This window comes from Heptranchias perlo, chromosome 18 (assembly GCF_035084215.1).
Source record: "Heptranchias perlo isolate sHepPer1 chromosome 18, sHepPer1.hap1, whole genome shotgun sequence".
NCBI classification, from domain to species: domain Eukaryota; kingdom Metazoa; phylum Chordata; class Chondrichthyes; order Hexanchiformes; family Hexanchidae; genus Heptranchias; species Heptranchias perlo.
In genome coordinates, this window is record NC_090342.1 from 50,404,147 (window position 1) to 50,429,241 (window position 25,095).

At 42.1% G+C, this 25,095-nt stretch overlaps 1 protein-coding gene across 2 annotated transcripts in view; it reads right to left on the minus strand.

Annotated features, from left to right (window-relative positions):
- Positions 1 to 25,095, minus strand: part of ipo8 (importin 8) — a 96,506-nt gene that overhangs the window by 15,476 nt on the left and 55,935 nt on the right. For both annotated transcript variants that reach the window (XM_067999889.1, XM_067999890.1), the window contains 6 exons: positions 18,862 to 19,027; positions 17,426 to 17,586; positions 13,734 to 13,859; positions 8,734 to 8,800; positions 7,342 to 7,467; positions 63 to 160 (listed from right to left, as the gene is read on the minus strand). In XM_067999889.1, coding sequence (XP_067855990.1) covers positions 63 to 160; positions 7,342 to 7,467; positions 8,734 to 8,800; positions 13,734 to 13,859; positions 17,426 to 17,586; positions 18,862 to 19,027 — 744 coding nt within the window. The remainder of the gene's footprint in view (positions 1 to 62; positions 161 to 7,341; positions 7,468 to 8,733; positions 8,801 to 13,733; positions 13,860 to 17,425; positions 17,587 to 18,861; positions 19,028 to 25,095) is intronic.

Consider the following 25,095-nt stretch of genomic DNA (forward strand, 5'->3'; position numbering starts at 1 on the left):
AAAGTGGTATATCAATGCAAGATCTTTCTTTCTTTAGATATCACCTGACTTTAATAACTTACCTTTTTACTCAAGTTGTAAATGATCTCTACATTTTTCGGATTAGATAGAAATGCATCTGTGTCTACGGTCACATAATTGTGCAAAAGAGGCATCATATCTGAAAGACAAAAGGAATAGGACTGCTATGACATAAACATTTTACATAATTGCCAACGTTACACACTTTTTACATCTCACTATAATGTACGATGACTGATCAATGCACTGTAGCGTTGCCGGCTGTCTTCAGTTCTCATCTGAAGACATAACATTCTTCTGCATCTGGATATTTTCAAACACCTGGTGAACTGCAAATTTCCCTCACCAAAGAACAATTAAACACTGATTCACCTCAGGACCTTCCCCATAGGAAGAGCTCATGCGGTCAGCTTAAAAGGACAGTCCCGGTTAGCAGATGAACGTCACAATCATCCTCCAGAGATTTCTAATCACACAGCTCTCCACTTTTTTTTTGTCACCTGTGAAGAAATATGCTTTTTTGTGTGGATAGATTGGTCTATCTGACTACTTATTTATAAAAATGAGGCAGTTCATTAAAGTTCAGGCAACCCATGGCTATATTTCAATCGTGATTTTCAACCACATAGAGATTCCAAGTTTCATTCTTGTGACAATCAATCAAAGCCTGCTCAAAACCTCTTATAATAGAAATCAAAAACTTCAGTATATTCTGAGAATGTCCTGTAAGAAATTGCAAATTTGAATGGCCTCTAATCAAATAGTGGCTGAGTGCAATAGTTCTGCAGTTGCTTTTGCTAGCAGTCTGACAGAAAACAGCCAATCACAATACACCTGTAATAATGTCCTTTCACACTTCTCAAGTAGCTAAATTGCTGCTTAACTGGTATAACTGATAAAAGGCTGAGAAGTGCACTTGGCACGTTATGGCTCCACAAAAATGGAGACAATGCCAATTTGCCTGTAAGGCTCATTTTTCCTGAAATTGAAGACCCCAGTTCTGAAAGAAGTTGTGTGTTCTTCCAATCTGCCTATCAGAGAGCAGGATATAGTTCCCTTCTTAAATCACAGAAAAACTCGGCAGAACCAGTGATGCACATATTATAGCTTTTCAATAACGTCAAATCTACAACTCTAAATATCATAAGTTTATTTTAAAATGAGAGTCAACAAGAGTGATTCCCCAGCCTGAGAACAGACAGCTATGAAGACAGACTTGATGCCTTGAGTTTGTACATCCTCGAAAGATGGGGACTTAGAGGGGATCTGAACCATGCATTTAAGTTTATTGAAGACACATCATGTAAAAAGATGGCTTTTCTGCGGCCGCAAACGTGACTCCAGGATGGTATGTTGCCTCCCTGGTGCTAGGGTCAAGGATGTCAGGGAGCGGCTGCAGGACTTTCTGGAGGGAGAGGGTGAACAGCCAGTAGTTGTGGTCCATATCGGTACCAACGACGTAGGTAAAAAAAGGGATGAGGTCCTGCAAGGTGAATTTAAGGAGTTAGGAGATAAATTAAAAAGCAGGACTTCAAAGGTAGTGATCTCAGGATTACTACCAGTGCCACATGCTAGTGAGTATAGGAACAGGAGAATAGACCGGATGAATGCGTGGCTGCAGGGATGGTGTAGGAGGGAGGGATTTAGATTCCTGGGACATTGGGACTGGTTGTGGGGAAGGTGGGACCTGTACAAGCGGGACGGGTTACACCCAAGCAGGACCGGGACCAATTTCCTTGCGGGGGTGTTTGCTAATGCTGTTGGGGAAGGTTTTAAACGAGAGTGGCAGGGGGATGGGAACCTGAGCAGGGAGTCAGAAGGGAGTAAAGTTGAGAGCAGCAAGAGAGGGGAAGACCCAGGGGAAATTTACAATACAAATAGTACAAACAGTTGTTCAAGAACAAGTGAAAGGGAAAAGCGTACAGCAGCAGAAAGAAAGTGTACTTTAGACACTGCAGATAAAGTGAAAACTAGAAAGCGTAAGGCGATTAACCCAGCATCAAAGCTGAAGGTCAGGCTAGGGTGTGTGGCCCAACTAAGAGTTCTATATACAAATGCACAGAGTATAAGGAATAAATTAAATGAACTACAGGTTCAAATTCAAATTGGAGGGTATGACATGATAGCTATTACTGAGACATGGCTGCAGGATGGTCAGGATTGGGAACTAAATATACCGGGTTATAAGGTCTACAGGAGAGATAGGGAAAATGGAAGAGGGGGAGGAATAGCCTTAATGATTAGAGATTAAATCACTTCAATGATAAAGGAGGATATAACGAGAGGTAAGCAGCCAACAGAGACCTTCTGGGTTGAATGGAGAAATACGAAAGGAGAGATAGGGAAAATGGAAGAGGGGGAGGAATAGCCTTAATGATTAGAGATTAAATCACTTCAATGATAAAGGAGGATATGACGAGAGGTAAGCAGCCAACAGAGACCTTCTGGGTTGAATGGAGAAATACGAAAGGATCTAAGACTATAGTGGGAGTTGTGTATAGGACCCTGGCAGCAGCACTGAAGTGCTAGATTGTATAAATGCAGAGATTAGACAAGCGTGTAGCAAAGGCATGTTGGTCTTAATGGGGAACTTTAACCTTCACATAGATTGGGAAAAGCAGATTCGCAACTGTCAGAAAGGTAGTGAATTTCTTGAGTGCATCCGGGATAGTTTTTTACAGCAGTATGTCCGAGAGGCAACAAGGGGGCAAGCCATTCTAGATTTAGTAATGAGTCATGAACCAGATTTAGTTAACAGCTTAACTGTGCGTGAACATCTATCCAATAGCGATCATAACATGATCGAGTTCAATGTAGTGTTTGTAAAGGGAAAAAAGTGAATCAGCTGCTAAGATTCTAGACTTGGGTCAGGACGACTTCAATGGGATGAGACAGAGACTGTCCACAGTAAACTGGGCAAATCTGTTAATGGGTAAAACGACTGATGATCAGTGAGAAATGTTTAAAGAAACATTCAACGTGATACAGAATCGGTTTATACCCCGAGGGGCAAGATCTCTACTTGCCAAAAAAAACAGCCATGGACAACTAAAGAGGTAAGGGACAGTATAAGACATAAGGAAAGGGCATACAAAAAGGCAAAAAATGGCACAGATCCTGGCGAATGGGAAAGATACAAAGATCAACAAAGGGTCACAAAACAGATAGTAAGAGCTACAAAAAGAGAGTATGAAAAGAAACTTGCAAGGGATATCAAAACCAATACAAGAACTTTTATAGTTACATTAGGAAAAAGAGGGTGGTCAGGAGCAGTGTTGGCCCCTTAAAAACTGAAAGTGGGTTAGGGTTAGGGTTAGGGTTAGGGTTAGGGAAAGGGCGGACATGTTGAACAACTACTTTGCGTCAATATTTACAGTAGAAATAGATAGCATGCAGGAAATCCCAAGAACACTAATACTGAATCGGGGACAGGGACTCGATAAAAGCAACAGTAATGAAGAAAATAATAGCACTAAAGAGTGACAAATCCCCAGGACCAGATGGTTTCCATCCCAGGGTTTTAAAGGAAGTAGGTGAGCACATTGCAGATGCCCTAACTATAATCTTTCAAAGTTCTCTAGATTCAGGAACTGTCCCTCTAGATTGGAAAATTGCACATGTCACTCCGCTTTTTAAGAAAGGAGGGAGGGAAACCAGGGAATTATAGACCAGTTAGCCTAACATCTGTTGTGGGGAAAATGCTGGAGTCTATAATTAAGGATAGGGTGACTGAACACCTTGAGAATTTTCAGTTAATCAGAGAGAGCCAGCATGGATTTGTGAAAGGTAGGTCGTGCTTGACAAACCTGATTGAATTTTTTGAAGAGGTGACTAAAGTAGTGGACAGGGGAATGTCAATGGATGTTATTTATATGGACTTCCAGAAGGCATTTGATAAGGTCCCACATAAGAGACTGTTAGCTAAGATAGAAGCCCATGGAATCGAGGGAAAAGTACGGACTTGGTTAGGAAGTTGGCTGAGCGAAAGGCGACAGAGAGTAGGGATAATGGGTAGGTACTCACATTGGCAGGATGTGACTCGTGGAGTCCCGCAGGGATCTGTCTTGGGGCCTCAATTATTCACAATATTTATTAACGACTTAGATGAAGGCATAGAAAGTCTCATATCTAAGTTTGCCGATGACACAAAGATTGGTGGCATTGCAAGCAGTGTAGACGAAAACATAAAATTACAAAGTGATATTGATAGATTAGGTGAATGGGCAAAACTGTGGCAAATGGAATTCAATGTAGACAAATGTGAGGTCATCCACTTTGGATCAAAAAAGGATAGAACAGGGTACTTTCCAAATGGTAAAAAGTTAAAAACAGTGGATGTCCAAAGGGACTCAGGGGTTCAGGTACATAGATGATTGACGTGTCATGAACAGGTGCAGAAAATAGTCAATAAGGCAAATGGAATGCTGGCCTTTATATCTAGAGGACTAGAGTACAAGGGGGCAGAAGTTATGCTGCAGCTATACAAAACCCTGGTTAGACCGCACCTGGAGTACTGTGAGCAGTTCTGGGCACCGCACCTTCGGAAGGACATATTGGTCTTGGAGGGAGTGCAGCGCAGGTTTACTAGAATGATACCCAGACTTCAAGGGTTGTTACGAGGAGAGATTACACAAATTTTGGGGTTGTATTCTCTGGAGTTTCGAAGGTTAAGGGGTGATCTGATCGAAGTTTATAAGATAGTAAGGGGAACAGATAGGGTGGATAGAGAGAAACTATTTCCACTGGTTGGGGATTCTAGGAGTAGGGGGCATAGTCTAAAAATTAGAGCCAGACCTTTCAGGAGCGAGATTAGAAAACATTTCTACACACAAAGGGTGGTAGAAGTTTGGAACTCTCTTCTGCAAACAGCAATTGATACTAGCTCAATTGCTAAATTTAAATCTGAGATAGATAGCTTTTTGGCAACCAAAGGTATTAAGGGATATGGGGTTAGATCACAGATCAGCCATGATCTAATTGAATGGTGGAGCAGGCACGAGGGGCTGAATGGCCTACTCCTGTTCCTATGTTCTTATGATGGGGTTCGGTAGAACTAGGGAGCACTGAGGAAGCAGTGGGTGAGGCTGGATGTCTGGAAGTTTTGCTTTTTCCAGAGGATGATGGACCTGTGAACAGGATACCGTAGGATGTAGTGAAGACTGTTTCATTACAGTTCTTCAACGAGGTCTTACTTCGATGGATTTCTAGTCATATGATTATCACTTTATATCATAAGAGTAAATAATTCCTGGATAATAGTTAGCAGGTCCGCTGATTCCTGGGGTTGGTTTCATTGCCTATGAGGAGTTGGAGAGGAATTCTTGTCAGTAAATTCCTGGTCTCTGTTTTCTTCCCTCCCCTAGGAGGTGGGGAGGGAGGGATGGTTGTTGCATGGAGATACAGTTAGCCTGTGGACTGGGGGAGATGCCCAATGGCCTTTACTTGGTTTGGATACATAAACATAAGAGGCTCCTTGAGCTGATACAGAAGAGACAATCTCGGGAGCTAGATTATAACAGTAAGAATAAACACTACAAGGTAATCAGAAATTAATTTTTCAATTTTTTAATTTAAATCTATTGAACAATTAAATTGTAAGAATAACAAATTCTCCTTTAATTGGATTTCTGTGCATATTATTTTACTATTAGCGCTGGCCTATCATACATTTTCACACTCATTCACAATTAAGTAACAATCAAAGCACACGTTTAAGATGTAGTAGTAGATCCGTGCTGGGACCTAGGTGTGACATCCAAGGGGAGCCATGGAGCCGAACAGCGCTCAAATCCATTTGTAACTTGTAAGCATGGGAGGCGGTTGGGGTCAAGATCGAGGTCAGGATGGCCACAATGAAATGAGTATAGGATTGGGCGGGTTTGGTTTACTGTAAGCTCCCCTGGTTGGCCGTTACACTTCCATACAGAGAAGCAGAAATATGATGGGACTACGCCTAGACTTCACCTGGAGAACTGCCTTCTACTGGTATATTTAAGTATATAGTCATCAGAAGTTGGCTACGATCATGGATTAGCGAATGGGCCTGAATGCAAGGCAAAGAAATGGGGAACAAGAGCCAAAAGAAGAAATTAAACTGCAGGCAAACAGGAAATTGAGTCCCAGGTGCCAGAAACAAAGATAGGCCTCCTGACAGAAAATAAATGGTAGCAGAAAATCGTCAAATAACTTTGAGGGAAATGTACCGGCAAGTTTAATAATTTTAGGTGCTACTATGCATTTGTAAGTTAAAAATGTTATTAATGCAGCTACATCTTCCGGTAGGTTAGAAATTAAAAAGGCAGCCACAACTATTTTGAAAAAATTAATTTAGGTATGTAATTGGTTAAAATTGCAATCTTTCAAAATGGGTTTCTTTCTGTGGGGTTTGCCGCTCAGCCAAGAGGTACGGTTTTACCACTCAGTCAATCAGTATAGTTTTATGTTTCAGCGAGTCAGTATGGTTTTACCGTTCAGCCAATCGGTATGGTTATGGTGCTTATTTCAACCGAGAAAAGCGTGACACTATTTTCTTTGCTGTGGACAGAATGAAGTGCCACTCAGAATTACTGTTCCACTTGCTTTACACAAGATATAATTTGTAACAGATGCTAAATGCTGTTACGATTGCACAATCTATTACAAACAATTCTAGACTTAGTCAAATGAGAAGGACTTGAACTGCACAGGAAATTCACAATGTATTAATTGATCAGCTATCTGTTTTTGCTGGTTACACATCCTAATTATTAAAACACAACAATCATTATTGATGGCATATTATTACACAGCTCATTAAACTCTCTTCTGGGATATCCTGCGTATAACTCGCTCCCATTCAGTTGGGGCCTCACTTTTCACTGACATCCACACGACACAATTCCAGATGATTTTCTCAGGATAGGTCTTTAACAAACCCTTCACGGTCCTCAGCTAAGCCTAAACACGCAACGTTATTTTTCTGACACCCATTTTAGTCTGTGAACAGAACTCAGAGTGGCAATAATAATGGCCTGAAAGTCTTGCTTACCTATTTGCTCACATCTGCTTTCTCATTCAAATTAGCTCCCATGGGGAAGTACGCCCCACTATCATAAAAGAGGATTTCAATCAGGTTAAAAAACATAGGTGAACCGAATGGATTGTGTCAAATTTAGCAGCATGGGATTACTAGAAATTTGAATCCCCTACTGTACAGATTCACTGTTGCTAGGTAATTTTAAAGTATATATTTATCAAAGACAAAGTACATGTTTGGAGCTAAACCGTGCATTATTGCAACTTTTTTTTTTAAGGTACATGCAAAGGAATAACTGGGAATACCTGTGAAATATTCAAAGCAGTCTTGCTGAAGGACTTCATACAAAACACCTAGGAGTTGCCACATATTAGGAGAGATTACTTGGCACGTTAAGCTGTATGCTAGGGACAGAACCTCTTCATAGAATTCTGGAGCGGGAAGAAAGCAGAAATTATTGTTTAAGAAAGCTCATACGAAGGAAGAAGAGTTATTACATATTAATCTAACTACCGATAAAATATTCCAACATCAGAATAAAAACACAGCAAGATTACAGGAAATTTTATTCTAACAGTACAGTACTATGAAAGAAAATACATATGGCCCAACAGTCACTTAACACAGAGGTGTCAGATAAGCATAAAATATTGAGGAATGGCAGAAGCTAATATTATCAGCCGTTGCTTAGTGGTAGCAACAATAACTTGCATTTATATCGCCTTTAACGTAGTAAAACGTCCCAAGGCACTTCACAGGAGCGTTATCAAACAAAATTTGACACTGAGCTACATAAGGATATATTAGGACAGGTGACTTAAAGCTTGGTCAAAGAGGTAGGTTTTAAGGAGTGTCTTAAAGGAGGAGAGAGGTAGAGAGGTTTAGGGAGGGAATTCCAGAGCTTCGGGCCTAGGCAGTTGAAGGCACAGCCACCAATGGTGGAGCGATTAAAACCGGAGATGCGCAAGAGACCAGAATTGGAGGAGCGCAGAGATCTCGAAGGCTTGTAAGGCTGGAGGAGGTTACAGAGATAGGGAGGGGCAAGTCAATGGAGGTATTTGAAAGCAAGGGTTAGAATTTTAAAATCTAGGCATTGCCAGACCTGGAGCCAATGTAGGTCAGCGACCACAGCGGTGATGGCACTCTCATCTGAGCCAAAAGGTTTTGGGTTTGAGTCCCACTCCAGAGACTTGAGCACATAATCTAGGCCAACACTTCAGTGCAGCACTGAGGGAGTGCTGCACTGTCAGAGGTGCTGTCTTTCGGATGAGATGTTAAACCGAGGCCTTGGCTGCCCTCACAAGTGGACGTAAAAGATCCCATTGCACTATTCAAAGAACAGCTGGGGCGTTCTCAGTATCCTTGATAATATTTATCCCCCAAACAACGCCTAAAACAGATTATCTAGTTAGGTATTTCATTACTGTTTGTAGGATGTTGCTGTGTGCAAATTGGCTGCTGCCTTTCCCTAAATTACAACAGTGACTACGCTTCAAAAAGTACTTAATTAGCTGTGACACGCTTTGGGACATCCTGAGGCAGTGAAAGGCACTATAAAAATACAAGTTCTTTCTTAAATATTCTAAGTTAGGTGTCCGTGTACAGACAATTACAAAATGCTAACATCTGGACAACAGTGCCAGGGCCATATTGCGCTTTTAATAGTAAAAGGTCAAACAACAGAGTTTTGACTGTACCTATTACGTGTTTCTGTAGTACCAGTCCAATGACCTGCAAACAGATGCCCTCGAGCTGCTGTGTAATCTGGGGATTGGGGAGGAAATGGAGGAGAGAAAAGATGCATAGTGTTACTCTGGGGTGAAAAGGTAGCAGTCCAAACAAGCAAGCAACAGAAAGTCCTATTTACTCAATATAGCTGCCAGAGGTTTAACCTTTTCTTATATCTGATTGAAGTCACAACTTTGCAAAAACAGGGATCAAGTATCTCAGAATTAGGGGTGCAATGCAGCACCTTCCTTTAGCACTTGAAGCCCTGGATAAGTTATTTAAAATAAAGAACCAAAGCCTCCTCTGCCACTGGAGGGTGCAGCACCTGACTACAGAGTCTGCTGTACCACCCAGCACTAATTAACTGATAAGAACTTAAGAAATAGGAGCAGGAGTAGGCCATACGACCCCTCGAGCCTGCTCCATCATTCAATCAGATCATGGCTGATCTTCAACCTCAACTCCACTTTCCCGCCCGATCCCCATATCCCTTGATTTCCCTAGGGTCCAAAAATCTATCCATCTCAGCCTTGAATATATTCAATGACTCAGCATCCACAGCCCTCTGGGGTAGAGAATTCCAAAGATTCACAACCCTCCGCATGAAGAAATTCCTCCTCATTTCAGTCTTGAATGGCTGACCCCTTATCCTGAGACTATGCCCCCTAGTTCTAGACTCTCTAGCCAGGGGAAACAATCTTTCAGCATCTACCCTATCAAGCCCCCTAATAATCTTATGTGTTTCAATGAGATCACCTATCATTCTTCTAAACTCCAGGGAGAATAGGCCCATTCTACTCAACCTCTCCTTATAGGAGAAACCTCTCATCCCAGGAATCAATCTAGTGAATCTTTGTTGCACCGCCTCCAAGGCAAGTATATCCTTCCTTAGATAAGGAGACCAAAACTGTACGCATGATGGAACCTCCTGCAATGTCACCTTTGCAGCACATCTTTTTAAAAATTACAAAAACTGTAAAATTAAATTGGTCACTATGAGCAACAAGTACTCAGCAAGACAAATGGAGTTAAAAGTAACTGAAGGAAATTGTGAGGGTTGTTTTAAAAAAAAACAAATGCTCAGTCAAGAAAAGGGAAAAAAAAACCCTGACTACAATGTCCATTAACTTATAAGAAAAGTTAGGGACAAGAAAAGGCCATTCAGCCTAGCAAAACTCATCACTCAATAGAACACAGAAAAGCTTTTCTGTTTAACATTAGATTTTATTTCTCTCTGTTTTGTGAGGTCCTTTCTGGGCCTTGTGCTGCAAATGGGCTAGTCTGGACCACCAGCAGGGTGGCATTCTAGCCGACACCACCCTACAAACGCAACTCAACTAAGTGGAGCTTGGTGGTGGGGGGAGGGATGAGAAAGAGACTGAACATCCTACCACTCTGGCACAAAGGACTCTAATAAATATATCAAACGGGAATTGGCAACCGAAAGACATCTGCTGCAGAGAATAACAGTGCTGCAGTGAATCCAATTGTGCTTTTGGCTTGAAGACAAGCTGGCACAGACTGGTAAGAGCTTGAGCACATAGGCTGTGGGAATTAGGTGCAGTGGGGAAAGGAGGTGCTCAGTGATTTATACCGAAGAACTATAGACTAAGACTGAGCAGAGCATAAAGGGAGCTGCACGAGGAATCAAAATTCAAGAAAATTTTTTTTAAAAGTCACAAGACAAGGAGAGTGCCGAGGGCAAGTCAGTAAATATTCAGTTCATTGGTTAGTGTTTTTAGTGGTTGCTGTGGATAAAAGCAGCGGGACTAATGACCGAGAGCACAGCACATAAAGCTGGGACCAACTCAAACACAGGCAGAAATTTGAAAGAGTGACATCAGAGGACAGCTGGTTGGTGAGTAATACATTGTTTTGTTCTCTAAGCTAGGGGAGTCGTTTAAACTAGGAACCTATAACTTGCTAACACTTTATTAAATTAATAACCTAAATCAGTTAAATTAATTAGTTTTTTAAAAAAACTAAATAAACCAAGTGAATTAATTACATAAAAACTTTAATGAAGTAAATAAATACAAGAAGGTTGGATAGAGAGGGCAGTGCAGGTGGTGTACCGTGACTGCAGCACGTGAGAGTTTGTGGAGAGCAGCGTGATCCCAGGCAACCACATCTGCAGTAAGTGTCTACAACGCGAGGAACTTCGGCTCAGAGTTGTTGAGCTGGAGTCAGAGGTGCAGACATTGCGTTGCATCAAGGGGGAAGAGTTACCTGGGCACTTTGACCCAAGAGGCAGTCACACCCTTTAGGTTAGGTAGTGGTTTTGATTTGGTTAGTGGTCAGGGACAGAAGGATGTGACTGAGAGTCAGGCAGGTAAGGGGACTCCAGATGCAGCGATGGAGGAGCCTCAGCCTTTGCCCTCGTCTAACAGGTACGAGGTACTTGCTACATGTGTGGATGAGAATAAAGACTTCAGGGAAGATGGGCAAACTGACTGTGGCACTGTGGTACAGGAGGCCATTCAAGTGGGGGAGCGAAAGGGAATGTGGTAGTGTTAGGGGATAGTATAGTCAGGGTAATAGATACTGTTCTCTGCAGCCTCGACCGGGAGACCCGAAGGCTATGTTGCCTGACCGGTGCCAGGGTTAAGGATATCTCCTCGCGGTTGGAGAAGAACTTGGAGGAGGAGGGGGGGAGGATCCAGTCGTTGTGGTCCACTAGGAATCAATGACATAGGTAGAACTAGGAATGAGGTTCTGCTGATGGAGTTTGAGGAGCTAGGGTCAAAATTAAAAAGCAGAACCTCAAAAAGGTAATAATCTCTGTATTACTACCTGAGCCACGTGCAAATTGGCATAGGGACAAACAGATTAGATAGTTAAATGTGTGGCTGAAAGAGTTGCAGGTTGACCAAGGCTGGGAACTAAATATTCCAGGGTACTTCACTTTTAGAAGAGATAGGCAAAATGGAGAAGTAGGGGGGTAGTCCTGATAATAAAGGAGGACATAAAGGCAGTAATGAGAAAGGATCTTAGCTCAGAAAATCAGGAAGTAGAATCAGTATGGGTGGAGCTAAGAAATAACAAGGGGCAGAAAACACTGGTGGGAGTAGTTTATAGGACCCTAACGGTATTCATGGTGTTGGACAAGAGTATAAATCATGAAATTAGAGGAGCATGTAACAAGGGTAATGCAATAATCGTGGGGGACTTTAATCTTCATGTAGACTGGGCAAATCAAATTGGCAAAAGTAGTTTGGAGGACGAGTTCATGGAATGCATTCAAAACAGTTTTATAGAACAAGGAACCAACTAGGGAACAGGCTATTTTAGATCTCGTATTGTGCAATGAGACAGGGTTAATTAGTAATCTTATAGTTGAGGATCCTCTGGGAGAAGAATGATCATAATATGATTGAGTTTGAGAGTGAAGCAGTTAAATCCGAAACGACGGTCTTAAATTTAAACAAAGCCAATTATATAGGTATGAGGAGGCGAGATGTCCAAGGTAGATTGGGAAATTAGATTAAAAGATATGACAGTAGATAAGCAACTGCTAACATTTAAAAGAAATAATTAATAATTCTCAATGAATATACATTCCCTTGAGGAATAAAAACTCCAAGGGAAAAGTGATCCAACTGCAGCTAACTAGAGAAGTTAAGGTTAGATTAAAAGAGGCTTACAATGTTGCCAAAAAGAATAATAAGCCTGAAGACTGGGGAGAGGGAGTTTAGAAATCAGCAAAGGATGACCAAGAAATTGATAAAGAGGAAGAAAATTAATATGAGAGTAAACTAGCAAGAAATATAAGAATAGATTATAAGAGCTTCTACAAGTATGTAAAAAAGGAAGAGATTAGCGAAAGTAAACGTGGGTCCCTCAGAGGTAGAGACAGGAAAAATTATAACGGGGAATAAGGAAATAGCAGAGATGTTAAACAAATACTTTGTATCTGCCTTCACAGTAGAAGACATAAAAAACATACCGGAAATAGTGGGAAACCAAGGATCTAATGAGAGTGAGGAACTTAAAGTAATTAAGATTAGTAAAGAAAAAGTACTAGAGAAATTAACAGGACTAAAAGCCAACAAATCTCCTGGACCTGATGGCCTACATCTAGGGTTTTAAAAGAAGTGGCTGCAGAGGTAGTGGATGTGTTGGTTTTGATCTTCCAGAATTCCCTAGATTCTGGAACGTCCCCGTGGATTAGAAGGTAGCAAATGTAACCCCACTATTCAAGAAGGGAGAGAGAAAACAGGGAACTATAGGCCAGTTAGCTTGACATCAGTAGTAGGGAAAATGCTAGAATCTATTATTAAAGATGTAATAACAAGGCATTTAGAAAATCATATGATTTTCACCACAGGCAATAAATGTACCAAAGTAGCAATGTCAACTGCCTCATTCCCTTCTTCTGGTGCACACACCACTCACCCCCCTCCCTAGGTAGTTAAACTTCTCTTAACCTTCTCACTGTTCCCCTTTCCACTCTACCTCCTTTCCTTTGTTCTGTTTGGTGGACTTCCCACCACTGGTCCACTGCAGACTGCCCTGCAAAATATCCAGTCCCTTCCGAACAAACCCCCAATCCCACCCCATCCATGACCTCATCCTGGGTGCCAACTGGTTCCAGTCCTGCCGTAGCAGTCGATGGAGGATGTTACCAGTGCCTAGTAGCTGCTTCCCATCAAAAAACTGCAAGAGGCATACGAGAGATGCTGCGTGTGAAGCGAAGAATGCTGCCGAGACATCATACAGGAGCACCATTGATACGAACCACAGGAGGACAAGACAAAACACCCTGGTTTGTCCTAGAGACTGGTTTCAACTAACATTTCAGACTGTGTGCGCAGCAGGCTTGTTACTATCGCTGTGAAGATATATCATTACTGACGACGAATAGGTGGTTTTGGGGGCATGGGTTTATGTTCTTTGTACAACGTGATGAACCCAATCATCTCAGAGTAAATGCTCTCAACTAAAACAAGCAAACAAAATGGCTATTGACCTCCTTGTGATCCTCCACTACAGTCAAAATGGTGTCTATTGTGTTCAGGATGCCCATTGCCATCACGGTTTTGTCCTCTATCTCTTCGTAAGCGTCACTCTGAAGTACTTTGCTGAAGGTCATGGCCTGAAGGAAAACAAAAAGCCTTGTATTTACATTCACACACTGACCCCTGCCAAGTTGGTTGGAAACATACCAGGCACTAACATTACTTCACAAAGATCTGACGGAGCACTTTACACTGCACACACTATATATAAAAATCAGAGAGGATAGGTAAGAGGGAGCACTAAAGGCAATAGCAATATCTGAAGCATTAAGAAATCAGTGTAAACTCAAATTTTGTCTCAGTTTATGATGACACCTGATCTGAACACAGTTGTTGCCTTTAGTCCTCCTTCCAGCTATCCACAAGTTAAAACACTGTTGCCAATATGAGATCAGTAGTTACAATATAGGTTCCAGCCTGGCAGTACCACTATAAAATTGTATGGTTCCAATTCAAATTCTCTCGGCTGGGAGAGAGTTTTGTACATGCATAGTACTTACGGTACTAATTTCAAATCCTTCCATGTCCTTGCCCCTCCCTATCTCTAACCTCCTCCAGTCCTACAATCCTTCAAGAACACTCCATTCCTCCAACTCTGACCTCTTGTTCATCCCCCACTTCCTTCGCTCCACCACTTGCAGCCATACCTTCAGCCGTCAAGGCCCTAAGCTCTGGAATTCCCTTCCTACCTCTCTCTACTCCTTTAAGACACTCATTGAAACCTACCACTCCAACCAAGCTTTTGGTCACCTGTTCTAATATCTCCATCTTTGGCTCGGTATCAAATTTTGTCTGATTACGTTCCTGCAAAGCACCTTGAGACATCTTATTATGTTAAAGGCGCTATATATATATATATATATAAAAATGCAAGTTGTTGTTGTAATTTGAAATGCACTGAAAACATTGGTGGGAGTGCCGAAATAGCAAGGTGGTTTACAAAATGATCAGGCGGTTTGAGGGATCCCCCTATGCACTACGTAAAGCTAGTTTGACATTCTACTGAAGCTGGATGTCACAAGCAATGACAGAAATCTAGCCGGCCAATGCAGGGTTTCGAACACTACATTCCAGCTATAATCTATTCCTTAGGGCAGCGACTGACAACCTTTCAGAGCTCACGAGCTTTTAAGAAGAAAAATACCTGGCAAAGAGTTACAAGTTTTCAGGCTGGTTTACATTACAGCTGGGTTACTGGGAAGGTGATATCTAAAGTGTGTCTCTGCTGTCGTCAGTTCTACAGAGGTCAGGCCATTTAAGTTCAGGAGCACTGCTGTCAGTGCGAGAACCGCATGCATTTTGGAATTGATATTTTCAGTGCAACCAAGTTTTCTTGACCCCCTTGTAATCTCTGGTGCCATTCCCTGGTAAGTGTTCATTCCACTCCCTTGAAAACTCCGCTCCCACAGAAAACGGCACTCCCTGCTCAGATTGCAGTGCGTGCTACTGCTGCAGCCGTTCAAACAGACAGCCACAATACCATGAATTATGTTGAACGGTCTAAGCACTGCATGGAGCTCAAGTGTCACGTGTTGACCACCACTACCTTAGGGAGTTCATGGTTATATCTTTAGACTCCAAACATCAAACTGCTCATTGAGTCAGTTGGTGACTGAAGAAATGAATGGTGAGGCCTTTCACATTTATCTAATTCTAGTTTATCCCACAGGAGAAATACTTTTGATAATCGCTCCTATGAAGCGCCTTGGGATGTTTTACTACGTTAAAGGCACTATATAAATGCAAGTTGTTGCTGCAGTTACAAAACAGCTTTTCAATATTGCAATAATTCATTACTCAAAACATTAAACTCTGAATGACTTTGTACAGCAGGAGCTGTTTTCAGCTTGATTCAATTGGTAGCACTCTCACCTCGGAATCCAAATTTTGTGGGTTCAAAACCCACTCCTGGACTTGAGCAGATAATCTAGGCCGACACATTAGTGCAGTTACTGAGGGAGTGCCGCATTGTCAGATGAGGCCTTGCACCGAGTACATTGTGTCTGCCTATTTAGGTAGACATAAGAGATCTGATGGCACTATTAGAAGAGGAACAGGGAGTTCTCCCAGTGTCCTATCCAACATTCCTCCCTCAACCAACTCCACTAGAGATTATTTGGTTATTCATTCATTTGCTGTTTGTGGGATCTTGCTATGCACATATTGACAACTGCCATGTTTGCCTACATAACAACAGTGACTGCACTTCAAAAGGGCTTTGAGACACCCTGAGGATGTGATAAAGGTGCTATATAAATGAAAGTTCTTTCCTTCTTTCTACAATCGTGCAATAATTCCCGTAAGGTGCATAGAAAAAAAACAAATAATTTTCGGCCACTTTTAATTTAATATAGCAACAGGTTTATACAGCTGCTATTCATAAGATAGCTGCATTACCAGAAAATTATAAACCATAATTTCCCTATAAAAGTCACTTAATGTTATAGAACCTCTTAGCTGGGAGGATGAAGAGGTCTCGGCTGGAGGATATATCACAACTGATATCAATGCTGTTCTACAATGTACATTACACTTGCTTCCCTCCCCAACCTCCCCCCTCAAGAGTATGGTGCAGCGTCACATGACTTTTTGGCAACCTAACAGAGAACAAATGAATTTCCCCCTCCTTTTAAAAAGGGAGAAAATTAACTATTTGGTTGGAAGGCAGGAATTTCTTGTTTAAATAACCCCTTCATATTTTCCATCAACGCAGAAGTATATCATTATACAGTGTCTGGATACCTGCAAATCATGCTCCACAAAATTGGAACTGCGGCACTAAAAGAGCACAACTGAGAAGTGATCAATTTTACTCTTCAACTATCAACAGGTCGTCTAATGCTATAAGAAGGAAGATTAGAAGAAACACAGATGGATGTGTGTACTAATTTTGGTTTTGGGTGGGGGGGGGGGTGCAGGAGAAAAAAAGTAAGAGATGCAAGGGTAAGAAAAAGGAAAATGGGAAAGGGAGATCATCTCACCTACCTGCTGTACATGCATTTCACTCATTGACTATGGCACACTTGTGAGCAAAATGCATGCAAGACAGGTACAACGTAATTCAAAATAACCACTAACAAAGAAAACAAGAACTTGCATTTATACAGTGCCTTTCACAACCTCAGGACATCCCAAAGTGCTTTACAACCATTGAAGTACTTTTGAAGTGTCGTCATTGTTGTAATGTAGGAAACGTGGCAGCCATTTTGCACACAGCAAGGTCCCACAAACAGCAATGAGATAATGACCAGATAATCTTTTTGTTTTATAAAAGTGATGTTGGTTGAGAGATAAATATTGGCCAGGACACTGGGGAGAACTCCCCTGCTTTCCTTCAAAATAGTGCCATGGGATCTTTTACACCCACCTGAAAGGGCAGACAGGTCCTCGGTTAAACGTCTCATCCAAAAGACGGCACCTCCAACAGTGCAGCACACCCTCAGTATTACACTGAATGTCGGTCTAGATTGTGTCTCTGGAGTGGGACTTAAACCCAAGACCTTCTAACTCAGAGGCAAGAGTGCTACCACTGAGCCATAGCTGACACAATTGTGAACTTCCCAACAGACAGGATTGTTCAGTGAAAGGGTCAAGTCATTGAATTGCCAACATCACCAACAGCTCCAAGTCTCTAAGTACTTACTAAATGCTGCGTCATGTCAACAGCGATGGTGGTCATCTCCTCACTGTATTCACATATCATCTTCTGAATGACGTTGGTGAGATCATCATTTTCGGTTTCTCGGACAACATGGAGCAGCTCTTGCATCACTGGCCTAACCGATGGCTTTATATATTCCTTAGCTAGGGAGCAAATATCAACATATTAGCTACAAAGTGTTTTCTGAGTTTCTTCTTTTCAGCCTCCCCTCCCCCAAATATTTGTACCTCTGGTAACCTCTCCCACTAAGGCGACCTAGACTGTGTAATCCTCCATAGCCTCAGTTCTCACTGCCCTGTACAAGCAGGAAGAGCGATTTGTGGGCAAGATATGCTTTCCTTAGTTAACCATTTTTTTTTTCTCCCAGTGACACAAGGCCAGCTGAGAACATACACAACACTCACACAAAGGGGAAAACATACTGACGTTTGGCTTGGGTTTGAGGGCTGGCATTTGTCGTTAACAACAGGAAAGATTCCAATTATTGCTCACATGAACAGTAGCCAGCTGAAGATAGACTGCCAAGCTATACCATCCAAGAGGGACATTTCCAGTTGAGAGTCCCCAGTACAGCAGGTATCCTGAGGCTGCTATTTCACCTACACCAGTATCGCCTCTCAGATAAAAGATAGAACACAGCAGAATTGAAATATCCAACTTCAAGGAGACCAGCAATATTGAGACTTCTACTCAGCTCTCCAACTGGTCTCTTGCTCTCCTAGGCTGCTATTACTGATGTATGTGTACGGTGAAAATTGGCCCAATTCCCCAGGTATAAATGCATGGTAGAAGCCATATTACTGTCCAGTACCCGTCTGTGCTCTGGCCCCCAATCCACACACGGAGTGGTCAGCACGAGACCAGGAATGAGAACAGTCAGCACTGTTGATCTCTATGCCATTAGGTTTTAATTTGGCAGGCCCAGCCACACAAGAAACATCAAGTCTCAGTGCTGCTGATGGTGAAACAGGACAGCAAGAGAGCAGAATCTTTATTACATAACCATGTTTTGTAATCATGAACTCGTCTACAGTGGGTTTATAAATGAACTAATAGATGCTATGTCCTTTTGAACTTGAGCAACTTCAATCAATATCATTACTCTGGCCCACACGCACATCCAGTGTTTCTGCACTGGAGGCAACAGTACAGCAAAACTGTCCCAACGCCAAACCAAGATGCCAATAATTATTGCAGTCACCTGGAAATGAACTAATTTAAGAACAGTCCTAATAGAAATCATTTTTATTTAGCTAGAAGAACATAAAAATGTAACCTGTTTTGCATGGAATCCAAATACCTGGTCAAGGACTGGACAGGGTTATCACGTGTCAGACAACATACACTAGTAATGAGCCCAAACAAACAAAGCAAGGATCACAGGTAGAGTCCCAGTGTAAGATCTCTCTTCAACTAACCTTGATCTTGGTTACTTATAAGCGTCTGCAGAGCTATGGCAGCTTCTACTTTCACCGGCATCTCTTTATCTTCAATTAAACTCTTCTTTGTCAACTCGACTGCGTTTCTTAAGTTGAGGTCGTTCGTAAACTTCAGGTTGCAAAATGAATGAAGAACCCAACAAGCCTAAAAATATGAAGTCAGAAGCAATAAACATACTAGCTTTATTTGAGAGCACAGTATTTTAAAAAAACGGCACGTAACAAATACATTTTGTCCATTTTTGGGCAACTGCATGTATGGCAGTCTAAGTGACTGAAAGAGAATGTGGCAGTCAAGAGTTGAAACATTTTAATAATTTACAACAGTGGCTGGACTCTCCCAAAGCAGTCAGAGAATAACTACTAGGGTTACTTCAATCCCCTACCCACAGGTTATCAATATCAAGGATGAGAAAGGAGAAATGCTGTTTCTTACAAATAAGCTTTTCAGAGCTACTCATCTGGTGATGCATCTTCACTTCAACAGAGCATTTAATAGAAACCGAGTTTTCAGTAAAATCTGTCCTTTCAAATATTCATCCAGTTTCTCAGAGTTTCCAAAACTCGGAGATACTGCAAGAAAATGTCGATAGTTGAATTCTACTGGAAAACTTGAACTCTTAAGTATTCAAGTTAGCATCTTAGGCCAATCCAAATCACATCAAGGTGTGCACCATAACAGGTGCATTCAGAAGCAAATCTTCCTAAGGACATCTAATGTTACAATGGTGCACTGTAAAACAGAGCATATCAATCAACCTACAGTGTGTTGAAAGGGTGGGATTTTGGATGGTGTTTTGAGTGGAATGATGGGGGAAGAGCATCGTTCCTATAGAACTATTAAATCAGACGATCTTGCATGGTCTTGCCTCTTTTCAGAATGGCGCTGTTTAATGTTGGGACGCTCCTGCTAAAAGAGGACTGCTCAAAAGCATGACACACTAAACAGCCTCAGTTAGCTGAACAATTTTTGCTACTGTATCTGTAACAAAACAAAAAAAAAATGCTTACATGCGTGGGTTATTCTAACAAATGGAAAGTAAATGCAAAAACAAATTTTAAAAGTCTCAAGAGGTCATGGAGTTATACCAAGATTAGCCAATTTCAAATGCATATATAAGGATTGTCACATAGCAAGGCATAATATTGGACAGCAAAAAATGATTTCCTAAATACTACATCAACACTTTACTTGAACCGTGTAACAAAAGGAATGGCATGGGTTGTAGAAAATATGGCAGCCAGATATTTATTTTATTAGGGTAAGGGAAAAATGCATAATTTAACTGAAGGAAGTTAAAGTTCAAAGAGTGCCTATAGCAAGAAGAATATAAAATCTCTCAGCAAACAACTGAGCAAGCTAATTAAAAATGTGATTTTTTTTCAGACGATTACAAACGAACGTGTCCAATTATAAAAGACCGCCCTCAGGATACTCCACTCAATTACAGCACATTATTTTAAAAAAAAGACCTATTGGCCTGAGCCACACAGACCAGAACAACCAGGTTGTGCTGATTTCAGAGAGGGTGACTGCTGCAGTGCTAAAATTCACTTCTGTGCCTCTGGGCTAGGGGAGGGGTGAGGAAAGGAGGAGTTGAGTTGATCTTGTTCTTATATATACCCCTTCCAGCAGGAGTCAATGGATAGCGATTAACAAGTCCTGATCACTATCCGACTATTTTTGCTCGATCAGGCTTGGCCATCATGCCCTCCATAGTCAAACTGCCTGCTAATATACGCTAGACAGGTGAAAGACCACTTGAGCAAGTTAATGGATGGTGGCTGGTGCTCATGGCTCCATACCCCAGCAAGCAATCAGCACATTCAGTCGAGGAACAGAGAAAAGTGGAGGGAAAAACATTTCCTGACCAAGATTCACTTGAAAACCTCAAGAGATATTAATAACTTTATCAAAGGGCAGGGTTTCCAGCATTAAACTAAAATACGAAGAGTTACAATCTAGCTCAGTACGATAAGTACAAGTTTCTTTTCTTTCTTGCAGTCAGATGACAACATAATTGGGATATAGATTATGAATAAAGGCAATTACATAAGAGTGTTAACAAGTGCCAACACTGCATAACTGCAGCCAATATTACAATGACAACTGGGTAGCCAAACTGGAATTAAAATCGGACGTGCTCCCTGGCTTAGAGGCTCAAGACGCTACCAGGCGTGGTACTGAATTGTAACAGACAAGGAGGCTCCCAGATTAGCTCCTTGGTCTGTGCTGAGCTCGCTGATCTCAGATGGAGTGACAGCTGGTGAGCTACAATTGGCCTCAGCACCTCAGGGTGGGGGGAGAAATGAGCCAGGGTTGTCATTTCTGTGTAAGGAAAGTGCAATGTGCTGATGTGCGTTGAGAATAGGTTAGGGCTCATCTGTGATGGCCTCCACAGTTGAATAGCCTGCCAAACTTCACTGGCTAGTCTCACACATAAAAGAACAGTCACTTGAGCCAGTGATCAAAGGGCTGCAGGTAACCATGGAAGAGTGTCCAGTACGTCACTCTCCTGAAACAGAATAATACTCAGGAGTGTGGCGAGAGTACCTACAAGACGGGAGATAATTGGAGGAATGAACATTCTTCTGCACCCTTATAATCTCGTCCAACGGTATCAACAGGTTTTCCATCCCAATGCCCAATCGGCGAATGAAGAAAGATGTAACTTAAAAAAAGTTCAGAATTTTTCTTTTTTGCATCCTCACAGGCAGTATTGCACCTGGAAGTCAAGCTTTTACCCGAGAGAATTCATAGAATCATAGAATGGTTACAGCACAGGAAGCCCTTCGGCCCATCAAGTACATGGCGGCTTTCTGCAAAAGCAATCCAGCTAGTCGCACTCCCCGGCCCTTTCCCCATAGCCTTGCAAATTTTTCCCTTCAATTGTCCAATTCCCTTTTGAAAGCCACGACTGAGTCTGCCTCCACCACCCCCTCACGCAGTGCATTCCAGATCATAACCACTCGCTGTGTAAAAAAGTTTTTCCTCATGTCACCCGTTTCTTTTGCCAATCACCTTAAATCTATGTCCTCTGGTTCTTATCCCTTCCGCCAATGGGAACAGTTTCTCTCTTATCGACTGTCTAGACCTTTCATGGTTTTGAATACCTCTATCAAATCTCTTCTCAACCTTCTCGGCTCTAAGGAGAACAACCCCTGCTTCTCCAGTCTATCCAAGTAACTGAAGTCCCTCGTTCCTGGAACTATTCCAGGAAATCTTTTCTGCACCCTCTCTAAGGCCTTCACATCCTTCCTAAAGTGCAGTGAATTGGACACAATACTCCAGTTGTGGCCGAACCAGTGTTTTATAAAGGTTCATCATAACTTCCTTGCTTTTGTACTCTATGCCTCTATTTATAAGGCCTAGGTGCCCGTATGCCTTTTTAACTGCTTTCTCAACCTGCCCTACCGCCTTGAAAGATTTGTGCACATTTACCCCCAGGTCTCTCTGATCCTGCACCCCCTATAGAATTGTACCATTTAGTTTATAATTCCTCTCCTCGGTTTTCCTACCAAAATGTATCACTTCGCACTTCTCTGTATTAAATTTCATCTGCCATGTGTCCGCCCAGTCCACCAGCCTGTCTATGTCCTCTTGAAGTCTATCACTATCCTCCTCACTGTTCACCACACTTCCACATTTTGTGTCATCTGCAAATTTGGAAATTGTGCCTTGTACACCCAAGACCAAGTCATTAATATATATCAAGAAAAGCAGTGCTCCTAGTACCAACCCCCTGGGGAACACCACAGTGTACTTTCCTCCAGTCCGAAAAACAACCGTTCACCACTACGCTCTGTTTCCTGTCACTTAGCCAATTTCGTTTCCATGCTGCCACTGCCCCTTTTATTCCGTGGGCTTCAATCTTATCAAACGCCTTTTGGAAGTCTATATACACACATCAACCGCATTGCCCTCATCAACCCTCTCTGTTAATTCCTCAAAACACTCAATCAAGTTAGTTATATACGATTTGCCGTAACAAATCCGTGCTGGCTTTCCTTAATTAATCTACACTTGTTCAAGTGACTATTAATTTTGTTCCGGATTATTGTTTCTAAAAGCTTCCCTACCACCGAGGTTAAGCTGACTGGCCTGTATTTACCGGTTTAATCCTTACACCCTTTTTTTAAAAAAAAACAAGAGTGTCACATTTGCAATTCTCCAATCCTCTGGCACCACCCCCGTATCCAAAGATGTTTGAAAGATTATAGCCAGTACCTCAGCAATTTCCACCCTTACTTCCCTCAACAACCTAGGATGCATTCCATCCAGATCAGGTGACTTATCTACTTTAAGTACAGCCAGCCTTTCTAGTACCTCTTCTTCATCAATTTTTAGCCCATCCAGTATCTCAACTACATCTTCCTTTACTGACACTCTGGCAGCATCCTCTTCCTTGGTAAAGACAGATGCAAAGTACTCATTTAGTGCCTCAACCATGCCCTCTGCCTCTATGCGTAGATCTCCTTTTTGGTCCCTAATCTGCCCCATCCCTCCTCTTACTACCCGTTTACTATTTATACGCCTATAGGTGACTTCTGGATTCCCTTTTACATTAGCCACCAATCTATTCTCATACTGTCTCTTTGCCCCTCTTATTTCCTTTTTCACTTCCCCTCTTTCTTTATTCAGCCTGGTTCTCACTTGTATGATCAACCTGACATCTGTCATACCCCCCCCACCTTTTTTCTGCTTCATCTACTCTCTTTCGTCATCCAGGGAGCTCTGGCTTTAGTTGCCCTATCTTTCTCCCTCATGGGAATGTACCTAGACTGTACCCAAACCATCTCCTCTTTGAAGGCTGCCCATTGATTGATTACAGTTTTGCCTGCCAATATTTGATTCCGGTTTACCCGGGCCAGATCCGTTCTCAACCCACTTAAATTGGCCCTCCTCCAATTGAGTATTTTTACTCTAGAGTGTTTCTTGTCCTTTTCCATAACTAATCGAAATGTTATGATACTATGATCGCTGTTCCCTAAATGTTCCCCCACTGACACTTGCTCCACTAGACCCACCTCATTCCCCAGAACAAAGTCCAGCAATGCCTCCTTCCTTATTGGGCCGGAAACGTACTGGTCAAGAAAGTTCTCCAGAACACACTTCAAAAATTCCTCCCCCTCTTTGCCCTTTGCACTATTACTATCCCAGTCTATATTAGGATAGTTGAAGTCCCCCATTATTACTACTGTATGGCTCTTGCACCTCTGTGTAATTTCCCTGCAGATTTGCTCCTCTACATCCTTCCCACTTGTTGGTGGCCTATCAAATACACCCAGTAGTGTAATGGCTCCTCTATTGTTTACCTCTAACCAAATAGATTCTGTCCTTGACCCCTCCAGGGCATCCTCTCTTTCCAGCACTGCAATATTCTCTTTAATTCCCAAGTATTTAATATTTGACACATGTTCCAAGTAAGCTTAATTAACTTGGATGTTAAATTTACTGTTATCTAGGGACATTTTTGGGGGCATTTTGCATTAGGATGGCTATCCAATAACTATTTGTGGTATTTTGTGACGAATCCTGGCCCTCTTAAACAATAGCCTACCCCATCAAAAAACATCACTGCGCACAGCATCTACCTCAACAGCTGTCCCATACAGAGTGTGCCCACAATAGCCTTTTACTGCTGCACTTGCCAATGAGAACCTCTGCCAACGGCATGTTCAGTTTTTAATCACAAAAGGTAAGAGCTTGTGTCATGTTGATCCCACAAGGGAGGGAAAATAGATTGCTCCTGGTTTTTTTTTGCGTCTGCGGGTGCTTTTAGCTCATTGCTGAGCATTACTATGTTTCAGGAGAGTGACCCCTTTATTAACCTCAGTGCATTGCCCCCATCCCAAACTGTTTTCGATAGGCTGGCAGGAAGCCAGCTGGAAATGCGGATACCAGTTTTTCTGCGCCTATAGAGAACAAGATGACATAATTTCAATCGGTGCACTCTAATTGGGCAACTTTGCCACCTAGGGCATCACGTTGGTATTAGCGCAATGATGCTCTTAACATCAAACACGCTAAAATAGGTCTGTGCACTCCGTGGGCAGACATGGAGCCAGCCAATCTGACGGCAGCCACCAATACCAACCAAAAATTGGGCCTCTGCTGCTGCTGTGTAGGAGCCCACAATGCTCACATGCCTCACAAAACCAACCACCAACCTACCATTTTAGCACATCGCCTTTAGGTACAGCCCCTTATGT